The sequence below is a fragment of the Gracilinanus agilis genome, chromosome 1, assembly GCF_016433145.1.
Source record: "Gracilinanus agilis isolate LMUSP501 chromosome 1, AgileGrace, whole genome shotgun sequence".
In the NCBI taxonomy this organism is placed as follows: Eukaryota; Metazoa; Chordata; class Mammalia; order Didelphimorphia; family Didelphidae; genus Gracilinanus; species Gracilinanus agilis.
The window spans coordinates 56,567,905-56,588,760 of record NC_058130.1 but is presented as its reverse complement, the minus strand read 5'-3'; the positions used below and the strand labels follow the sequence as shown (position 1 = coordinate 56,588,760).

General features: G+C 40.2%; 1 protein-coding gene across 1 annotated transcript in view; it reads right to left on the bottom strand.

The window, feature by feature from the left end:
- Positions 1–20,856, bottom strand: part of SYN2 (synapsin II) — a 262,231-nt gene that overhangs the window by 33,813 nt on the left and 207,562 nt on the right. Inside the window, exons 6-9 of the mRNA XM_044666461.1 lie at positions 11,663–11,725; positions 10,454–10,596; positions 3,921–3,995; positions 2,853–2,955 (exon numbers count right to left, since the gene is read on the bottom strand). Of these exons, the coding sequence (XP_044522396.1) occupies positions 2,853–2,955; positions 3,921–3,995; positions 10,454–10,596; positions 11,663–11,725 (384 nt within the window). The remainder of the gene's footprint in view (positions 1–2,852; positions 2,956–3,920; positions 3,996–10,453; positions 10,597–11,662; positions 11,726–20,856) is intronic.

Here is a 20,856-nt window from a genome sequence, read left to right as displayed (position 1 = left end):
AAAGAAAGAAAGAAAGAAAGGAAGGAAGGAAGGAAGGAAGGAAAGAAAGGAGGGAAAGGAGGAAAGGAGGGAAAGGAGGAAGGGAGGATGGGGGAAGGAGGGAAAGGAGGGAAGGAGGGAAGGGAGCAAACCATGACACAATTCTCTGCTAAGCTTCTTCTAGGATTCTCACCATCCATGCCTATAATGGGGACCACTAGAGTCTTTCAAAACCTGGAAAAGACAAGGTTCAGGGGTATACATGGTTTAAGGACTCTGCCCAGGTAAAAAAGAAGCACCCATTCTGCGGGTCCCAATGTCTAGGGTCAATGGTTGTTTCCAGAGCATCTTTGTCTTAACTCATCTTTCCTTCCTTTTCTCTTCTTCCCTTCCATTCTCCCTGTCTCCTCAACCCCCGTCCCTTCTTGTTCCTCTTACTTCTGCATCATTTCTCCCCTCTTATCTCCCTCCTCCTAATTCCCCTCCCTTTAAGGCCTTCCTCTCTCCTCTTCATCTTCTCCCCCTGTTTCCTTCCTTCTCTCTCCCATATCCTTTTCCCTACCCATCTTCTCCTGGCATCTTCCCTCAATATTTTCTAAAATTCTATTTTCTAATACTAATTTGGGACAAAATGATCATTGAGCCCCTAGTAAGAATTCATGTTTAGAAGAGGAAGATGCAGACAGACAGACAGAGAGAGTGACAGAGACCTAGAGAGACAGAGAAAGGAGAAGTAGCCGAGGCAGTGGGCAGCTGAGGCTGGGGGAAATGTGGTTAAGGACCATGGCTGGAAGTAGGGGTGTGGCGAGTTCTCAGAAAGGAAACTATTAGAAGAATCAGCCAAGCAAAGAGTGACAGTGCCACAAAACTTACTCATCTACCCCCAGCCACAAGTGGCGTGCACGGTCTCCCAATCCATGAGACAACCCCAGGCGTTCAGTTCCCTCTTCCCAGACCTCCCACTCCTTGGCTGCTGACTTGTATTCATGCACATAGATATGTGGGGGAGACGTGTGTCCTGTAACCAGGCAAGGCATTTCATAGGAGGACGTGGTGGTCCCTACATGGCATGCTTGGAGGGACTCCCAGAAAATCCAGGTGAATTCCGAGATCATTTCCAGAATAATTCTACAATCCTAAAATCCCTTCAAAAACAGGTACTACAGAGCCCAATATTCCATTCCGATAATGGCTTGGAATCAGGAAGACTTGAGTTCAAATCCAACTTCAGATGCTTATTCATTTTGCAAACCTCTGTTTGCCTTAATTTCCTCAACTGTAATATGGGGATAATAATAGCACCAACCTCTCAGTGTTGTTTTGAAGATCAAATGAGATATTATTTGTTATTTTTTTTTAAAGGGGCAGGGAGGGAGCTAAGTGATTCAGTAGATAGTGAGTTAGGCCTGGAGTCAAGAGATCTTGAGTTCAAGTCTAGCCTCAGACACTTCCTAACTGTGTGATTTTGGACAAGTCATTTAGCCCCAATTTTACCAGTCTTCTGCCTTGGAACGGATTCTAAGACAGAATGTAAGAATTTTATTTAAAGTACTTATCCCAATGCCTTACTTACAGTAGGTGCTATATAAATGCATATCCCTCCTACACGTACCCCAACTCACATCCCTGACCCCACCCCCAATACTAGGAGGACTGGCCTTAACACTTCCATTTATCAGATTCTTTTCTATTTGACAGGAAAGACCAGAAGTACATTTGGCAGTGAAAGGGGGTGGTAAGAGAACTAAGTATCTTCTGGACCTAAAGCTATGATCCTGTATTACTATATGCCTAGCTACTTCAACTCAAATGTAAACTCCTTGAGGGTAGGGATTATTTTGCCTTTGCATTTCTAGTGCTTAGCACAGGGTCTGGTCTATAATTATGGCTTAATAAAGTCAGATCCTGGTGAGTGAGATTAATTAAGCTTGCATTATTAAAATTCGTATTACACATTTCCACTTAGCTAGAACCAATGACCAGTTTACATAATTCATAACCTTGAAGAGTGAGGATTCAAATACATGGGAACCACTTCACAGGACCCGTTATTAGCCCAGTGCTTCAAAGCCAGGACTGAGAGGAGAGAGTTGGGCACATGGTAAATGCCGGGATTTATCCAAGGGCAAAAAGCAAGTTAGTAGCAGTCGCTAGGAAAAGAAACCCGAGTTTCTGGCTTCCATATTCTAGGCGTGGCAAGCTTTTTTCTTTTTGGTCTAATCCCACAATATATTGACTCCTCTTCTTCCAAGGAGGATGGCATTTGAATGGGATTCCTAGGAGACAGCCTGGTATCATTTCTGGCTTTTATAACACAAAAGGAAAGTAAAACCTGGAACTTGGAAAATTGTCACCTTTTGATGAGGTGGGCTATTAGTATAGGTGAGGTTCTACTTCCAAGGACTATAAGACCCAATAGGTGAAAGCACTTCTCTATTTTGAGATCCTATTTCTCAGACCAGGAAGTTCCACCAACTCCCACAAATGGAACCTTCTCTGTAGTTTCTGTATAGTTAGAGAATTTTGTACCTTGGACTTCATCTCCCAGAATTCTTTCCTTGTCCCAAAATTCCTTTCCCCTCTTTGTTTACGTGCATCTTTACGTTATTGTTCATATAGTTCTGTAACTCCTCCCTCTCTCTCTCTTTTTTCTGCAACCATGGCTTGGTTAGTGGCCTTTTACTCTGACATTTTTTACTTTAGTTTGTATTAATAAACTTTATAAAATATAGTACTTAGTTATTGTATATTAATTTTAATCTTGACATTTCTTAAGCCCAAAGCAAAAGTTATAGACCAAGGGATGCCCACTTTGACCTTCTCCTTTCTTCACCCATCATGAAGTCCAACCTGTCTGACCAAGTCAGACTTACCTCAAAAATGTAGTCCTTCCCATCCTTGCCATGTACAGCCTTGACAGCACAGATATCGAGGCCTCCAAATATCTCAGAGCAGGAGTCCACCCACAGCTTATACCTGCAAAAGGGAAGGGGGACACAGATGAGGAATGGGATGGATTCGAATGGCTCACTAAAAATTTAATCCTCTCTTCCCTTTCTTTCAGCTCCTCACCACTCCCAATGTATGTCCCAAGGTTGTTCCTCCAGCAGTGTCTTTGCACATGCTGTGACTTCACCCTGGAATACTGCCCCTCTTATCTCATCCACAGCTTTTCTGTCCTTAAAGGTTCAACTCAAGCCCAATTAATTTTTTCCTTCTAATACTCCCACCACTTCAGTGATATCGCCCTTGGCTGCTTCGTTTAATAGGTGTGTGACCATGAGTAAGTCAGTCTCTCTGAGCCACAATTTTCTCATTTGAAAACTGGAAATAATGGCATCTGTGATACTCACTTCACCAAGTTATTGCCAGGATCAGATGAGGTAAAGTGCTGACTAAATGCCAACTCTCATATTGTTGTTGTTGCTGTGACTAGCATGTAACACTTAGAGTCTATACTTCCTCAGGTAGGCTGTAAATATTGTTTTGAATTGGTCATGCAAACAAGTGTTACCCCTCCAACTAGACTCCCAGATCCTTGAAGGCAAGGATTGTGTCTTAAACCTCTTTATATCCCCTAGCACAGATCTAGATGCAAAGTAAAAACCCAATAGATTTTGTTGAATGAATGGATGGATGGATGGATGGATGAATAGACGGATTGGCAGATGGATGGATGGATGAATAGATGGATTGGCAGATGGATAGATGGATGAATGGATGGATAGACAGATGGATGGATGGATAGACAGATAGATGGATCAATAAATGGACAAATAAAGAATGGATGGGTAGATAAATAAATGAATGAACACTTCAATTTGTCTATTCACTCTTTGTCTTCTCTCTTCATATTTATATGCATCCTGTCTGTTGTCCCCTTTTCAACCTTAGGGGTACTTAGAAAGTCATTTTGTGGGCTTAGAAGTTTGACTACTCACCTGTCCGACATAGCAATCTGCTCTAGCATTGCAGATCCAGTGTTTGTCTTCCAGTTTCCTGAGATGGATGTCCTCCTAGAACAAGAAACCAAGCCAGACCAGGCCGGGCCAGGCAAGGCCAGTGGGGGACAGTGAGTTATTAGCTGGGAAGAAGGCAAGAATGGCCTCGCTTCTATGGAGCTGTGTCATTTTTCCTCCTATCTCCCCATATTTCCCCTGGGACTGGGGTCTATCTGTTTTGTCTGGAGCTGAATTCAGAGGATAATTTACTTTCTTGGCTAAACTATCAACAATCAGTATCAGTAGGAATTCTGGGGAATACTTTATGCTAACTCTTAGGATCACTGATCTAGACTTGGAAGGGATCTCGGAGGCATTTAACGGATGAGGAAATTTAGACCCAGGAAGTTAAATTGCTTCAGATCTTTCAGAGTTCTCTTTCTTTCTTTGGGGCCTAGGCCATTACCATCCCTTAAAGTCTATCTATTAGGTGCCAAATGGTGTAGTGGGGAAAAAAGGAACCCTACCACTATATAATCTGAGGAACTAGGTTCACACCTTGGCTTCACTACTTATTAGTTGCATTATTTGGGGGAAGTTATTTGATCTTTCTGAATCTCATCTGTTAAATGGGGATAATGATTCACTATTAACTCCACGGGGCTGCTGAAAAAATTAAATAAGTTAATGTATGAACAACTTTTTGGTAATTATGTTTAATTATATAATAATAACCATTTGCATTTATAGAATTCTATAAGATTTGCAAAGAACTTTACAAATAGAATGAACTAGAGAGGGAAATGGCCAATCACTCCAGTGTCTTTGCCACAAAACCCCAAATGGGGTCACAGAGAGTCAGACATGACTGGAACAATGGCATGATAACAAAACTATAAATAAAATAGTAAGTGAATAACAACAATGGACAATTATTCTTAGAGAGAACATTTAACATTAAGTGAAGCATGCTAGACAGGTTGTAATGAATAGTCTTAAATAGTTTTAAAAGTTGATTCTCTAGTGTATCCTTTGGACACAGATCCACAAGTTGGGTATTCTTTTAGTGTTCCTTTGTCACTTTTCTTGGGAATATTTGTCTCTCAAATATTTGACTGGCTTCTCTTGATAATGGAGGAGCTATTAACTCTGCCTGGAAATACCTATTAATGTTTGTGGAAAGAAGGAGAGGTTCTGTCTCTACCAAGGGTGACTAACACTAGAAAAAAAATCAATCACAAGTCACTATTGATTCCTTTCTTTTCCTGGATAGTCTTTCTTCTCTAGGTTTTCTTGATATGACTTTCCTGATTTTCCTCCTTCCTGTCTGACTTCTCAATCTCCTTTGCTGAATTTTCATCCAGGTCATACCCACTACTCATGGGGTATTTTCCAAAACTCTGCTCTTAGTCTTCTTATCTTTTTTCTCTGTACTCTCACATTTGGTGAACTTATAGCTCTTATGATTTCTATGAAGGTAATTCCCAGATCAATATTTTGTTGGTGTGGTTGTTTAGTTGTTTCATTTGTGTCTCTCTATAACTTCATTTGGGGTTTTCTTGGCAGACAGTAGAGTGGTTTGCCATTTCTTTCTCTAGCTCATTTTACAGATGAGGAAACAGAGGCAAACAAGGACAAGTGACTTGCCTAGGCTCATGCAACTAGTATGTGTCTGAAGTTAGATTTGAACTCACAAAGATAAGTCTTCCTGATTCCAGGCCTGGCCCTCTGTCCACTATGCCCCGCAGTTGTCCTAATAACAATGAAGATGACTCCTAGATTGATATATTCAGCTCTAATATCTCTCCTGAACTCCAATTCCCTATCACTAACTACATTTTAAACATTCCAAATTGGATGTCCTGTAAACAACTCAAATTCCAAAAGAACTACTTTTTCTCTCCTAAATTTCTTATCTGTCAATTGTCTTGACTAAGTTGTCTTCTTGTCTGTTTGATCTGGAACCAAATTCAGAGGACCATTCAAGACCATTTTTTGGGTTATCAGAAATGGTTTCTCTTCCCACCTCTGATTCCCAAGTTCTAGGACATCCTTCAAAATTGTCAGCTCATATCTCACCTTCTATAGAAGATTTGCCCTATCTCCAAACACCAATGCTCATTCATCCCTTCTCTTGGAGATTTCCTGGCATTTACACTGTATATATTTTATATCTAAAAGTTATTATTGTGTTGTCTCTCCAATTAGAATAATTTCCTTGAGAGAAAGGAATGCATTTCCACTTTTTTTATATGCCCAGCTCTAATCAGAGCACCTGGTACATAATAAGCACTTCATAAATTTATTGACCTACATAGGGGACAAGAGTGGTAGTGTAGAAAGGGCACTGGCTCTGTAGTGAGAGGATGTGGGTTCAAATTTTACCTTTGACACTTACCACCTGTATGACTCATTTAGCTTCCCTAAACCTTTGTTACCTCATCTGTGAAATGGAGGGATTGGATGAAAAGGGTACGGAGGAGGCTGATTCTGGTTCTATATCTACAAGCTCTCATTAAAAGTAACTGATATTAGTTATTTGAAATGGTTAAAATATGTAAGTTCTGATTCTAAATGAAGGAGACCATACAGTTCTTCATGGACTGAAATAAAGTAAACTTTAGTTTAGTATCATGACTGGTTAAGAGAGAGAGAGAAAGGCAGAGAGGAAGACAGAGAGAAGAGGAGAGGAGAGAAGAGGAGAGGAGAGGAGAGGAGAGGAGAAGAGAGGAGAGGAGGAGAAGAGAGGGAAAGAGAGAAGGGGAGGGAAGGGGAGGAAAGAAGAGGGGAAGGGAGTGAAGGAAAAGAGAGGAGAGGAGAGGAAAGGGGAAGGGGAAGGGGAAGAGAGGAGGGGAAGGAAGGAGAGCAGAGAGGGAGAGCAGAGAGCAAAGAGGGAGGGAGGAGAGGAGAGGAGAGGGAAAGAATGAAAAGAAATTGAGGTTCAGCTTATACATTCCAGATTTATTTAATTTATACATGTTGCTTCCCCCCACCCAAAAAGGAAAATCTCCCAACCAAATCCAGTCCTTTCAATCTAAAAATGGGTTATTACTAAAAAAATTAAATTCTAAAGCTTGAAATATCTTTTCTTCATTTTTTTAGCATATGTGTAGGGAATATTAGATTTTCCTTTTGTGAAATAGTGATTATTGCATTTTCTTTTATTTCATAGAAAAAAGTAATATGGTTTCATAGATTAAATATGCCATCTCGTGACTATAACTCATATAGACTCTGAGGCCCTTATCTCACCTTCCATTCTCACTGGCAAATTGAGTCCCTAGAGTAGTGATGGCAAATCTATGGCACAGTTGCCAAAGATGGCACACAGAGAACTCTTTGTGGACATGTGGCTGCCCTCCCTATCCTTCCCCCCCACTTGGTGGGTGGAGAGGGGCAAGCATTCAGTCCGGGGGGGGGGGTGCGGTAGGGGCAGGGCCCAGCACTCTGTCTCTAAAAGGTTCACCATCACTGTCCTAGAGGATGCATGGGTATGCTTTCCTCTCAGGATTCTGGGTTATATGAGGTATCTTCTTCTCTTCTAATGATGGCCTTTTGAGAGGTTGTCATTAAAGATGTTTAAAGCTGTGTTAGTTGAAGGGGAAATAGAACTTCCTGATCTCATACTTTATTATAAAGTAACTATCATAAAAACCTTCTGGCATTGGTTGAAAAATAGAGAGGCATGTCAATGGAACAGATTAAATATTGGAGAATTAGAAACAACGGGACTGAGTAACTCAATATTCAACAAACCAGAAAATAGAAATTACTTAGGAAAGAATTCTCTCTTTGATAAAAACTCTTTGGAAAACTAGAAAGTTGTTTGTCAAAAATTAGGCTTAGACCAACATCTAATAACAGTTGATATAATATATTCTAAATAGATATGTGACCTTAATATTAAAGGCCATACTATTAAAAAAATTAGAAGGGAAGCAGGAACACATAATTCTTATAGCCATTGGTAGGAGATGTAGTCTTAACTAAACAAGGGTTGGGGGCAATTACAAACAATAAAATAGGAAGCTTTGAATATATGAAATTGAAAAGCTTCCACACAAAGTTATAGCACCTAGGATGAGAAGGGAAGCAATCCAATGGGGAAAAAAATCTCAGTTTAAAATTTTCTAATAAGGGTTTGGTATCTGAAATAGAAATAATTAGATATATATGAATACATACATCATGTATGTACATATATAACACATATAAACATATATACATATACACATGTACACAGACACACAAAAGCCAATAGATAAGTGGCCAAAGGATATGAACAAACAGTTCATAAAAGTAGTGGTCATCAAAACAATATGGTACTGGCTAAGAGACAGAAGAGAGGATCAATGTAATAGACTTGGGGTAAATGACCTCAGCAAGACAGTGTCTGATAAACCCAAAGATCCAAGCTTTTGGGACGAAAACCCACTGTTTGACAAAAACTGGGAAAACTAGAAAACTGTATGGGAGAGATTAGGTCTAGATCTACATCTCATACCAATATATATTGCCAAGATAAATTCTGAATGTGTAAATGACTTAAATATAAAGAAGGAAAGTATAAGTAAATTAGATGAACAAAGAATAGTATGACTGTCAGATCTATGGGAAAGAGAAAAATTTAAGACCAAGCTAGAAATAGAAAATATCACAAAATGTAAAATGAATAATTTTGATTATATTAAATTAAAAAGGTTTTGTACAAACAAAACCAATGTATCCAAAATTATTTCCCAAAAAAAGGGAAGCAACAAATTGGGGGAAAATCTTTATAACCAAAACCTCTGACAAAGGTCTAATTACTCAAATGTATAAGGAACTAAATCAATTGTACAAAAAATCAAGTCATTCCCCAACTGATAAATGGGCAAGGGACATGAATAGGCAGTTTTCAGATAAAGAAATCAAAAATATCAATAAGCACATGAAAAAGTTCTAAATCTCTTATAACTAGAGAAATGCAAATGAAAACAACTCTGAGATACCACCTCACATCTAGCAGACTGGCTAATATGACAGGAAAGGAAAGTAATAAATGTTGAAGGGGATGTGGCAAAATTGGGGCATTAATGCATTGCTGGTGGAGTTTTGAATTGATCCAACCATTCTGGAAGGCAATTTGGAACTATTCCCAAAGGGCTTTAAATGACTGCCTGCCCTTTGATCCACTTCTGGGTTTGTACCCCAAAGAGATAATAAGGAAAAAGACTTGTACAAAAATAGTTAACTGTGCTCTTTTTGGTGGCAAACAATTGGAAAATGAGGGGATGCCCTTTGATTGGGGAATGGCTGAACAAATTGTGGTATCTGTTGTTGATGGAATACTATTGTGCTAAAAGGAATAATGAACTGGAGGAATTCCATGTGAACTGGAAGGACCTCCAGGAACTGATGCAGAATGAAAGGAGCAGAGCCAGAAGAACATTGTACACAGAGACTGAAACATTTGGCACATTTGAACATAATGGACCTCTCTACTAGCAGCAATGCAATGATCCAGGACAATTCTCAGGGACTTATGAGAAAGAACACTACCCACATCCAGAGAAAGAATTGTAGGAGCAGAAACACAGAAGAAAAAATATTTCCTTGATTACATGGTTTTATGGAGATATGATTGGGGATGTAGACTCTAAATGATTACTCTATTGCAAATATTAATAATATGGAAATAGGTCTTGATTAATGATACATGTAAAAATCCTATTGAAGGGAGAATCTGGGTAGCTCAGTGGATTGAAAGCCAGGCCTAGAGACGGGAGGTCCTAGGTTCAAATCTGGCCTCAGACACTTCCCAGCCGTGTGACCCTGGGCAAGTCACTTGACTCCCATTGCCTACCCTTGCCACTCTTCTGCCTTGGAGCCAATACACAGTATTGACTCCAAGACGGAAGGTAAGGGTTTAAAAAAAATCCTATTGAATTGCTTGTTGGCTACAGGAGGGGTGAGGGAGGAGAGGAGGGAAAGAATATGAATCATGTAACCATGGAAAAATATTCTAAATTAATTAAATAAAGAAGATTTTTTAAAAGTTGAGAAACAATATACACAGTAACTATAACATTGTTACACATAAAAAATGAATATTGAAAAACTATAAAGAAAAGGCATGACTAAATTTAAAGGACATATGAAGAATCATTCCTACCCCAATCCTTTGATGAAGTGGGACATCCACAAATATTGTACTCAGATGTTTTTTTTGATGTATTGATCAGTTAAGCTAATTTTCCCTCCTTTTCTTTTTTTTTAATCTTTAAAAATATTAATTGTTGTATGAAATGGTTCTCTGTGAGGGAGAGGGACAAAGATACCAGGGAAAACTATGGTGATAAAAAACCAAAATGTATCAATAATTTTTTTAAGTTATGTTATATCACAAACAGAGGCATAAATAGGATTTCCTTTGGGTGTTTCCCAGTGGGTTGGATCCAATAAAGCTAAAAGTCAGATCTCATTTGTAGGACAGAAGTTTCTCACTCTTAGTTTATGAAAAAGTGAGTTGTTGCCCCAGGGGTCCCACTCACATATAAGCTTTGTAGTTGTTGCCAATCTTTTGGATCCGGATGTCATACTTGGCATCAATGAATGGCTCAGCTGTGGCATAGGTCTGAGTGAGGGCTACCACACTGGCAATATCCTGGAAGTCATAGTGATTTTCCACTTTTACCTGGTATTGGTGCAAGAAAGAAGGAGGAGCACATATGAGAGAGAGGGAGAAAAACCAAGCAACTTTTTTTAATGAACCCAAACCCCCAAATCCGTTTACCTGAAAATTATTCAAATGATCACCTGACTATCACACCTTCCCACAAGCCTCTTTGCCCCTCCTATTTCTTTATACTTCTCTTGGCCTCTCTTCCTAGATGTAAAAACCAGTAGGGGTCTTCTACAACTGACACAATTCTCACTCCAGCCCCAATAAGATTTATGACAGAAATTTTCTATAAACAGAAAATTTGCAATAGAAATTAATTAAAACAGGGAATACAGCAGGAGTTCTTAACTTTTGTTGTGTATATGGCATAGGCTCCTTTAGCAATCTAGTAAAGTCTATGGAATCCTCAGAATGTTTTTTAATGTATTTTTGAAAATACACAGGATTACAAAGGAAACTAATTATACTGAAATACGGTTTTAAAAAATTAAATTGATGGATCACTCTTGGAATACAGAGAGAAGAGAAAGGCATGGTATCTTATTTCTTATCAACCCTACTCACACTTTTCCTTAAAATTCACTGTCTCCATACATTTTGTTAACTCATGATTAAAATATCCTGGCTGAATTAGCTTCTTCTCTAGATCTCTGAATGTTAATAGAAAGAGTTTGGCATGGCAGATTTTCTCCAAGAAAGAAAGGCTTTTAGAACATGGCTTCCTTCGATGTTGGTGGCAAAAAAAAGGTTTCATTCATGGTGGATATTGCCACCATACTCCATGGCACTAGAAATGAATGCAATAGGGGCACATGCTCCAAGTAGGGCAAGGATGTCTTATATGATTAGTATTTTAGAGAACCAGGGATCTTAGCTAATTCTTTCAGAACTGGCCCTAAGACCTCCAGAGTTAGAGAGTAGCCCAGGGACTCATTTTGCTTCTCTTAATATGGATGCTTACTTTGAATAAAATGGAGAGGGAAGAAGAGGGCAGACCTGAATTACTCTCAGAAACTTGTCCCTTCTCACAATACATTTCTGCCCCTCTTTGTAACCCTCTTGGTTCCTTATAACTTACCTTCCCCATGCCTGAGTGTGCATGTCCAATCTTCACCACCACAGGGAATGTCGGTAGTGTCAGCTAGAGACAGGAGAGAAAAGAGTAAGGAATAAGAAGAACATGAAACTCAGAACTTTTTGTCCTTCATCCAGAATCCCATCCCAGGCCAAATCAGCTGCTCTTTAGAGGTTAGGGCTGGCCCCTGGCTTAGACTCCATGTTTCTTCTGCCCAGGATTCCACGCCTAGCCAAAGTTTGCCCTGAACGTGGTTATAGTGAACAGCTGATAAAGGAAAAGCCAGATTTGTTTCATCAAGACCAGATTATGCCAAACTAACCTAATTTTCTTTTTTTGACAGGGTTACTAGACTGATATGGAGTGAGTATAGTATATGCTGGGTTTGGTATCTGGAAAACTTGGACCAAAACCCATTTCTAACACTTATGGCAAAGTAACTCTGGGTAAACTGCAGAATTTCTCCATATTTCAGGCTAATTACAAGTATTTATCCACTAAATCATAAATGGGTAGCAATCTGCACAGAAGGGAGCTCCCACTCTCCAGGAGTTCCCTATGCTGAACAAAGGACAACTCATTTGTGTGCTCTTTCACAAATCTGCATATTAGACTGGTAGGTCAGGGAAATGTCATAGATTTAACTTAACTATATTTTAGCAAAGAATTTTCTGAAGTTCCCTATAATATTTTTGTAAAAAAGCTAGAGAAATGTTGGCTACATGATAATACAGGAAGATGCTTTAAAAATAGGTTATATATCTCTATACAAAGAAGGAAGAAAACAAGATTTCATTAAGTCCTTTCTATGTGCTTGGCACATGGAGGGGGGGAAGTAAAACTAAATGGCACAGTCGATAGAGCGCTGAGCCTTGAGTTAGAAAGACACATTTTCCTGAGTTCAAATTTGGTGTCAGACACTTGATGTGTGACCCTAGGTAAGTCACTTAAACATGTTTGCCTCAGTTTCCTCATCTGTCAAATGAGCTGGAGAAGGAATTGGCAAACCATTCTAGCATTTTTGCCAAGAAAACCCCAAGTGGAGTCATGAAGAGTTAGATGTGACTAAAACAATTGAACAGCAGCATGTGCCAAGCTCAGAGCTTTACAAATATTATCTCATTTGATCTTCACAGCAAACTGCAAGGGAGCTCTTATTATGCCCATTTTACAATGGCAACTGAGGTAGAGAGAGGTTAGGTGACTTGTCCAGAGATTTTTACAAGTGTAATTGGCATTAAAAAATATGAATTGCCATTTGCTTTGCTGTTTCATTCTAGGAACCATAGGAGTTTCCTTTTTTGCTGTTGTTTTAAATCCTTGCCTTCTGTCTTAGAATCAATACTGAGTGTTGCTTCCAAGACAGAAGAGTGGTAAGGTCTAGGCAATGTGGGTTAAGTGACTTGCCCAGGGTCACACAATTAGAAGTGTCTGAGGTCAGATTTGAACCCGGGACCTCCTGTATCTGGGTCCAACTTTCAATCCTCTGAGCTGCCTAGCCACCTTTGGACCATAGGGACTTTCCATCTAACTCATAGCTAAAACCTCCTTTGTGTTAACTACCCTTAATAAAATATGAACTTTTTGAGATGGGAACTGTCTTGCATTTTTTTTACTTGTATCCCTAGATACAATCATATGTAGTAAGTACATGTTTATTATATATTATATATATGATTATATTATATACTTATATATTATTTTATATATTATATATAATTATTATATAATTATGCTATAAGTTATATATTATTTTACATATTGTGCTATATAACATATGTTGTTTGATACAGTCATATATTGCTATTTTATATATTTGATTGTACTATATACATTGTATGCTGCAATTCTATGTTATATCTTTTTATATTATAATATATAATAGTATTGTCTGTATTATATAATGTATATTTTTTCATTCATTCATTCTTTCATTCAGAGTATCTAAAATGAGGGAGCTGAAACTTTTCTGGCCTCTTGTAGAGGTCCCAAGTGGAGGACTGTTCAGTCCTGGGAGGCACATTTTTTTGCAGAATATTGATAAATTAGAAAGCATCAAACCAACTCAGGCAAAACCAGTGGCTGCCCTCAGGAAGCCTGCATCCTAAGAAGAGATCCAAGATGAGAATGGCTGAGCACATACAAGCATCATACAGAGCAGATGAAAGATGATCGGAGAAGGGAGGCCATTACCAATAAGGTGGCTGAAAATGACACTGAAGATGTCCCAGAGCTATCAGCATACAAGTGAATTCTTGAGAGCTAGCAATGCTTTCTTTAATCGACAAAGAATGTCAAGATTAAGTCAAGAGAAGTGAACAAGCCTTTACTCTATGTTTGTTGTTGTTCGGCCTTTTTTTCAGCAGTGGCTGACTCTTCCTGGTCCCATTTGGGGTTGTCTTGGCAAATATACTGTAGTGGTTAGCCATGTCTTTCTCCACTACCTACCAGATGCCATGTACTGAGCTAAATACTAGGGATACAGAGAAAGGCAAGCCAGTCCCTGATCTTAAGGAGCTCGTAGCCTAATGAAGGAGAGGGCATGCAAACCACTAAAGGGCATGCAAACCTGTAAAACAAGACATACAGCCAGGATAAATTGTAGATAACCTCAGAGGGAAGGCACTAAGAATAAGGCAGACTAGGAAAGGCTCTTTGAAGAAAGTGGGACTTCAGCTGAGATTTGAAGGAAATCAAAGAAGCCTGGAAGCTATGAGACGAGGGAGAGGAATCTAGGCATGGGGGACAGCCCATGCTAATGTGCTGAGTCTAGAGATGAGTGTCTTCTATTGAGGAACAGCCAGGCATCCAGCAGCATGGCAGAATTATAGACACTGAGACTACCAGGCATGGCGAGAGATGATGTGCTGTAGCAGAAAGCATGTCAGCCTGGGAGTCAGGAGATGAGGGCTCTAGTCTCTGCTCTTCTACTAGGTCATTGTGATCTTGGGCAAATTACTCCTTGTTTGGGCCCGAGTTTTCCTATCTGTAAAATTAGGCAGTTGGACAAATTATCTTTAAGGTCTCTTCTGACTCTGTGATGCTCTATCATTTCTATGATTTTATGAACTATTTATGAATCAGAGATATTGGAGTTCTAAAAGACTCTGGAGGGGCAGTCTTTTGTTAGTATTGTTATCATTATCATTATTATTATTTTGCAGAATTCACCTTAGTCATTCTGCCTCTCCTCTTGAAATTTATCATCATCATCATCATCATCATCATCATCATCATCATCATCATCTTTCCTATAAAGGGAACTGCTGACAGAAGCAGGTTTTTAAAAGAAAAACATCTTTTCTTTTTTTCTTCCTAGAAAATATTGTTGCTGCTGATGGAAAGTTAGCCCACACGGGGACCCTGGAGCTAACCACAGGCACTGGGAGTGCCTTCAATGAGGCTTTCCACATTCCTGGTCTGTGGCCAGGATGGCCTCTGCCTGGTGGGGTTGAGGGGAAGATTAGAGAGGGACAGAAGACAGATCTGGAAGCAGAGGGAAAAAAGAAAGACGTCCATACTATCCTGAACCCTAGCATCTCTCTTCTGGCCTCATCCCTCTCAGATCTAGTGAGCTCAACAACTTTGTACAACTCTGACTCACATTCAAAATAGAAATAGAGAATTTTTAAGCTGGAAAAGGACGTTAGAAATCAACTAAACTAAAAGTCTATTCATAGAAGAAACTGAGATCCAGACAGAGGGAAGAACTTGTTTAAAGTCACACATGACAGAGATATGACTAGAATCAGGCCCCCCTGACTCCCAGTTTAGTGTCATGTTGTGTCAGATCATGTCATGGCATATCATGCTTTTCCTTTTCTCTTTGTCTTTTATTTCCTTCCTTCTTTTTCCTCCCTCTTTCTATTTCTTTTCTCTATTTTTCCTAAGCCTTCACCAGTCATGTCAACTTTTGTTTTGCCATTGAACTTTGATGATTCTGGAAGAGAGGATGAGGCCAAGAAATTTGTGCGACTCTGACTCACTTTAATCCATTTCACACTCAAGTCAAGACATCATCCCCCTGATGCCATTGTTCCCCTTCAAAAATGGAGGATGAAAAACAACAACAGTTTCTCTATTTCTCTTTACTTTCTCTTACTTTTCTTCCTCACTCCCTGTCTTCTCCTTTTAAGTAAATAATGAATATCTTGTTGATACTTTAAAAAAATACTGCCATTACTATCACGTTCCATATTCCACCCCCAACTCTCTTTTGTAACAAAGGAGTTCAGCAAAACAAACCAATAAATTGGCCACACCTAACCATGACTATATGCTTCATTCCACAGCTATTGTCTACCATCTTTTTATTAAGAGGAGAAAAACCATACTTTACTCTTTAGCTTTTGATCCCTCTGACCACATTTCAGTGCCTTACAATGCTGCTTTCCCACATGCCATTGCATTTGTTGAGTATATTGTTCTCCTGGATCTGCTTACTTCATTTGGCATCAGTTCATACAAGTCTTCCCAAATTTCTTTTGGTGTGTTTCCTCAATGTTCAGCCAATATGCAGTAAATTCCAACAGTGAGTTCTGCCATGTGCAAGACATTAGGGTGATGCAGAGATATGGTCTTATTTTCAAAAACTCTAATTGGAAAGCTTGGTCCAGTACATTAAAAAAATAGTTAACAATATGAGACAGTTCATTGTGTTATTTGGGCAGTGTGGCAGAGATAGGACTTGAATACCTATTGCCTGGGAATTTCACCATTAACGAATCGTTCTTTTAGCTTAAGGCTCGGTTCTCTGTTAGAAACGCAAACAGAAAAGCTATTTCGCCTTCCTGGCCTCAGTGTCCTCAACTATAAAATGAGGTAGTTGATCTAGCTGAAGGGGCTTGAAACTCCTTCTCAGTTTTAGTGCTAGTATCCTTTTATTTCTTGAAAACATCTGTGAAGGCTGAGGTAAAGACTCTGGGGATCCCGGGATTCCATATTGACTGAAAGAATGGATGAGAAGAGAGAATGATGATGGGATCAGCTCCTCTGGGTAAAAGAAAGATTATCAAAATTACGAACAGGTATTCTGAGCGGAAGGGAAGGGAGGAGGGGAACTGAAGGTAATCAACCTCTTGTACAATTTTGCTCCTAACCACTCCAAGAAAAAGTTGTTAGTAAATCGATTCAACTCGTAGATTCAGAGCTGAAAGGGATAAAGGTCAGCTAGTATAACCTTATATTTTATAGTTGAGAAAAATGAGAGACAGAGAGGTTGTGACTTGGCTACAGTCAGGTGGGCATTAAGGAGTAATGTTAGGGGAGCATCTAGGTGGCTCAGAGGTTTGAGAGTCAGACCTAGAGAACCTGGGTTCAAATATGGCCTCAGATATGTGTGACTCTCGGCAAACCACTTAACTTCCATTGCCTATCCCTTAACACTATACTTAAACAGTATTGACTCTAAGATGGAAGGTAAAGGTTTAAAAAAAAAAAAAGGAATAGTATTAGGATTTGAACAAAGGCCTTCTGACTTCAGATTCCACCTTTCTACCATATTTCCCTTCAGTTGCCTCATCTGTAAAACAAGGGGTTTAGATCAGCTCTAAAGTCCTTCTCAGATTTTGTAGTCTATGTTGCATGGCTCCTATTAGGCAAAGACTCACACTCATGTGAGGTATCTTTTTGGGTAGTTGAGAGCTATCCTGCGTCCTCTGGGGAATGGGCGGTCGGAGGAGGCAGACTCAATACCTGTGTCAGGAAACACTCCCTTAATATATTTCTCCACATAATCTTGGGAGAAACAGCAAATGGCTTCCAGAGAGAAGAGTTGGCAGGGCCTCCTAGTGGGGGGGGGGCGGACAACCCCTCTCTCATTAGCCCAGCCACAGGTTTTCTCATAATGTTTCAGTGGCGGAATCCTCTGGACACCACAGGAACCAAAAGTCATCGTATGAGAAAATACAGTGGAACTCGTGACTTCTGATGGGGCCAACTGGCTATACTATAGGGGAACCGGAAACATGGCCTTATATAGGTTGCTCTCCTTGTCCGTTGTCAGCCGTTTATGGGAGTTATTCTTAGCCCTTGCTAGAAGGATGAGGACATTTCAAGGAGTTTTCCACAAAACAATTGAGGATTCAGAGAAAATCCCTGGTGAAGGGTCCCTAATAGAAGTGGTACAAGCCTTCCCAGAGATTCAGCTAAGATGATGGCAGAAAGAATGCTCAGAGCCTGTTCTCTAGCTTCTTCTCCTCAATTTCACTTCTTGCTCTTCACTTTTTAAGGTAGGATTGCCACTGCAACTAAATTGGTTCTGCCCACTCATAAACAATTAATATTTCTCCAATTATTTAAATCTGACTTTATTGTATAAGAAGTGTCTCATAATTGTTTTCATGTAGTTCCCGGGTTTGTTTAAGTGAGTATATTCCCATGTACTTTATTCTATTTATGGTTATGTAATTTTATTTTAAAAACCCTTCCCTTCTCTCTTAGTATCAATTCTAAGAGAGAAGAGTGGCAAGGGCTAGGCAATTGGTGTTAAGTGACTTGCCCAGGGTCACATAGCTAGGAGATATCAGAGGCTAGATTTAAACTAAGGTTCTCTTTACTCCAGATCTGGCACTCTATCCTACTATGCTACCTAGCTGCCCCTATCTATAGTTATTTTAAATAGTTCTTTAGGGTAACAAACAAATAGTTTTTAAAAAATAAAACACCAGCTATTATGATGCACCCCCAGTACCTCATGGTCACATATAGCCACAGATTTAGAGCTAGAATCATGACATTAGAGGCCATCAAATCTAGCCCCTCAATTTTACAGATAAGGAAGTCAAGGTATATTTTCTTAAGGTTGCACAGGTAGTGTCCAGGGTGGTATTTGAACCCAAGTCTTTCTGTCTTTGAGTCTAGCCTTTATCTATTACACCGCAGGTTCTCAAAGATCATGCCAGTGAAACATATAGCTTGGTAGGGCTGACTAATCATGCAGTACCACCATTCTAATAGTCTTTTGCTTGAAGTCCAGCCCAGCAAAGTTTAGAAGTGCTCATCACCAGAAGGGTAGCTGAAGGGTAACAAATTTCCCATAAGACTAATTATCAAGGTAAAGGGAGGTCTTGACATGCACCCTTTGATCACAGATCTATGACTCAAAGGGATCTCAAAAGTCCTTTAGTCCAGAAGTGTCAAAGATCAGGGCCTTCAGGCAACCTGCAGCTCTCCAAAGTGCTACAGAACCAAATTAAAATATAATTGGGGGGGGGAGCAGCTGGGTAGCTCAGTGGATTGAGAGTCAGGCCTATACATGGGAGGTCCTAGGTTCAAATCCGGCCTCAGACACTTCCCAGCTATGTGACCCTGGGCAAGTCACTTGACCCCCATTGCCCACCCTTACCAATCTTCCACCTAGGAGCCAATACACAGAAGTTAAGGGTTTAAGAAAAAAAATGTAATTGGGAAATATTTCACAAATAAGTTACCACAGAATAGAACACAGATGATGTTAATATGTGGTTTTCTAAGTCAGTATGCAGTCAGTAGGGATCTTTATGTAAGGGTTAGTGACCCCATTTTCCATTTGAGTCTGACACTGCTGTCATGGTCCAACACCCTCATGCCACAGATGGGTAAACAGAAGCCAAGGGACTTGTTCAGGCTCACAGAAGTAGTAGGCACCACAGGCAGGAATAGAACCCAGATTTTCTGATTCCAGAATCAGCTAATCTTTTCACTGTATCATGCTGTCATGCCCACCAAAATCACCAGTCCTTGTGTTGCCTGAGAAGTTTTGTCCTCTTAGGGGTATCTGAATTTTTCTGTTTGTCTCTGGAAGCTCCCAAAGATTGCACATTTTATTTTAGAATGAATCTGGTATTTAATGCTTTCTATTAGAGATACCAATAACAAAATAATTTAAAGGGGAAGCACTGAATTTGGAAACAAGACTTGATTTTGAGAGAGATGAGAGGGAGAGAGAGACAGAGACAGAGACACACAGAGAGACAGAGAAACAGAAATAGAGATAGAGACAAAGAGAGACAGAAGCAGAGAGCACACTGGCACTGATTCTCAGGAGGAAGGGAGGAAGAAAGGCAGGATAATAAGGCAGTAGACCTAGAGATTTTGTGAGGTCCTTCTCATTCTAAACCCTATGATTCCATTACCCAATGAAATGGAACGTTACTGTGGCCAGTTGAGAAGGTATCATTTGGTACTGATTATCTTCTGTGAGCCATGTTGCACAGGGAGCTGCCTACTTCATCAATACAAGAAGTTCTAGGAAATTCATGAATCATTTCCACTGAATTGAAAACAAGACATGGGACCAACAATTTTTAGATCCTGAGCACTGTTGGCATCTTGCCAAAAAGAGGATGCAACTTGTCCAATGTTACATGCATGGTTAGGAACCAAACAAAAACTCGATTCTCTGCTCCTTGCGCTTTGCCTTAATCCAACACTTTCCACATTTGACCAGTCTAGGAGTCAGCAATCTTTTTGAATGGCTGTGCCAAGTCTTCATTCATTCACTTCTTTGGTGGTGATGAAGTGGGGGAGGGGGTCTACAGAGGCTACATGCGAGGCCTAAAGGAGCCTGCCTGGCTCCTTTGAATCAGAGGCAGAGGTGAATCCAGGGATATCCTGAGAGAATTCTCTGAAGCTTTAGTTCCCAGAAACCCTGGTGACCCAACATAGTTAGAGTCATAAAGGGAGGACTCAGAACAAATCCCCCCCTCACCCTTTTCCCACATCATTAGCCCCTATGGCCCTATAACCCATCTTTGGTGCCAGCTTGGGCATGCATGCCGCAGGTTGCCAAGCTTTGGACCCGCCCTGTCATCACCAGCATCCGAATCCCTTCCCATCTGGCTAATTGTGGGGCATCCAGCCATTCTGGTTAAAGCCTCAGAGTCCTGTACAGGTCCTCTTTTCTTCTCCCTCTGCCTTCACTCCCCCAGCACAAGCTGCCTCAGGGGGGAGGGCAGGGTTAAGAGGGCAAAGTTAGAGAGCCACAGTATGGCCTGGAGGAAGGGACAGACTCTGGGTTCCCGGGTGTCTGAAGGCCAGCTTTCCACCCTCCCCCACTCCAGGGGAAAATCACAGGAAGAGAGCTGGCTCAGATGCCAACTGTCTGCAGAGCCTGGGACCCTGGGCATGGGAAAGGGATTCAAACGCTGCTGTTGCTGGCGCCTTTCCCTCGGAGAGAGGCAGCCCTCTCTGCCTCTCTCTTTGCTGTTTGTTTGGGG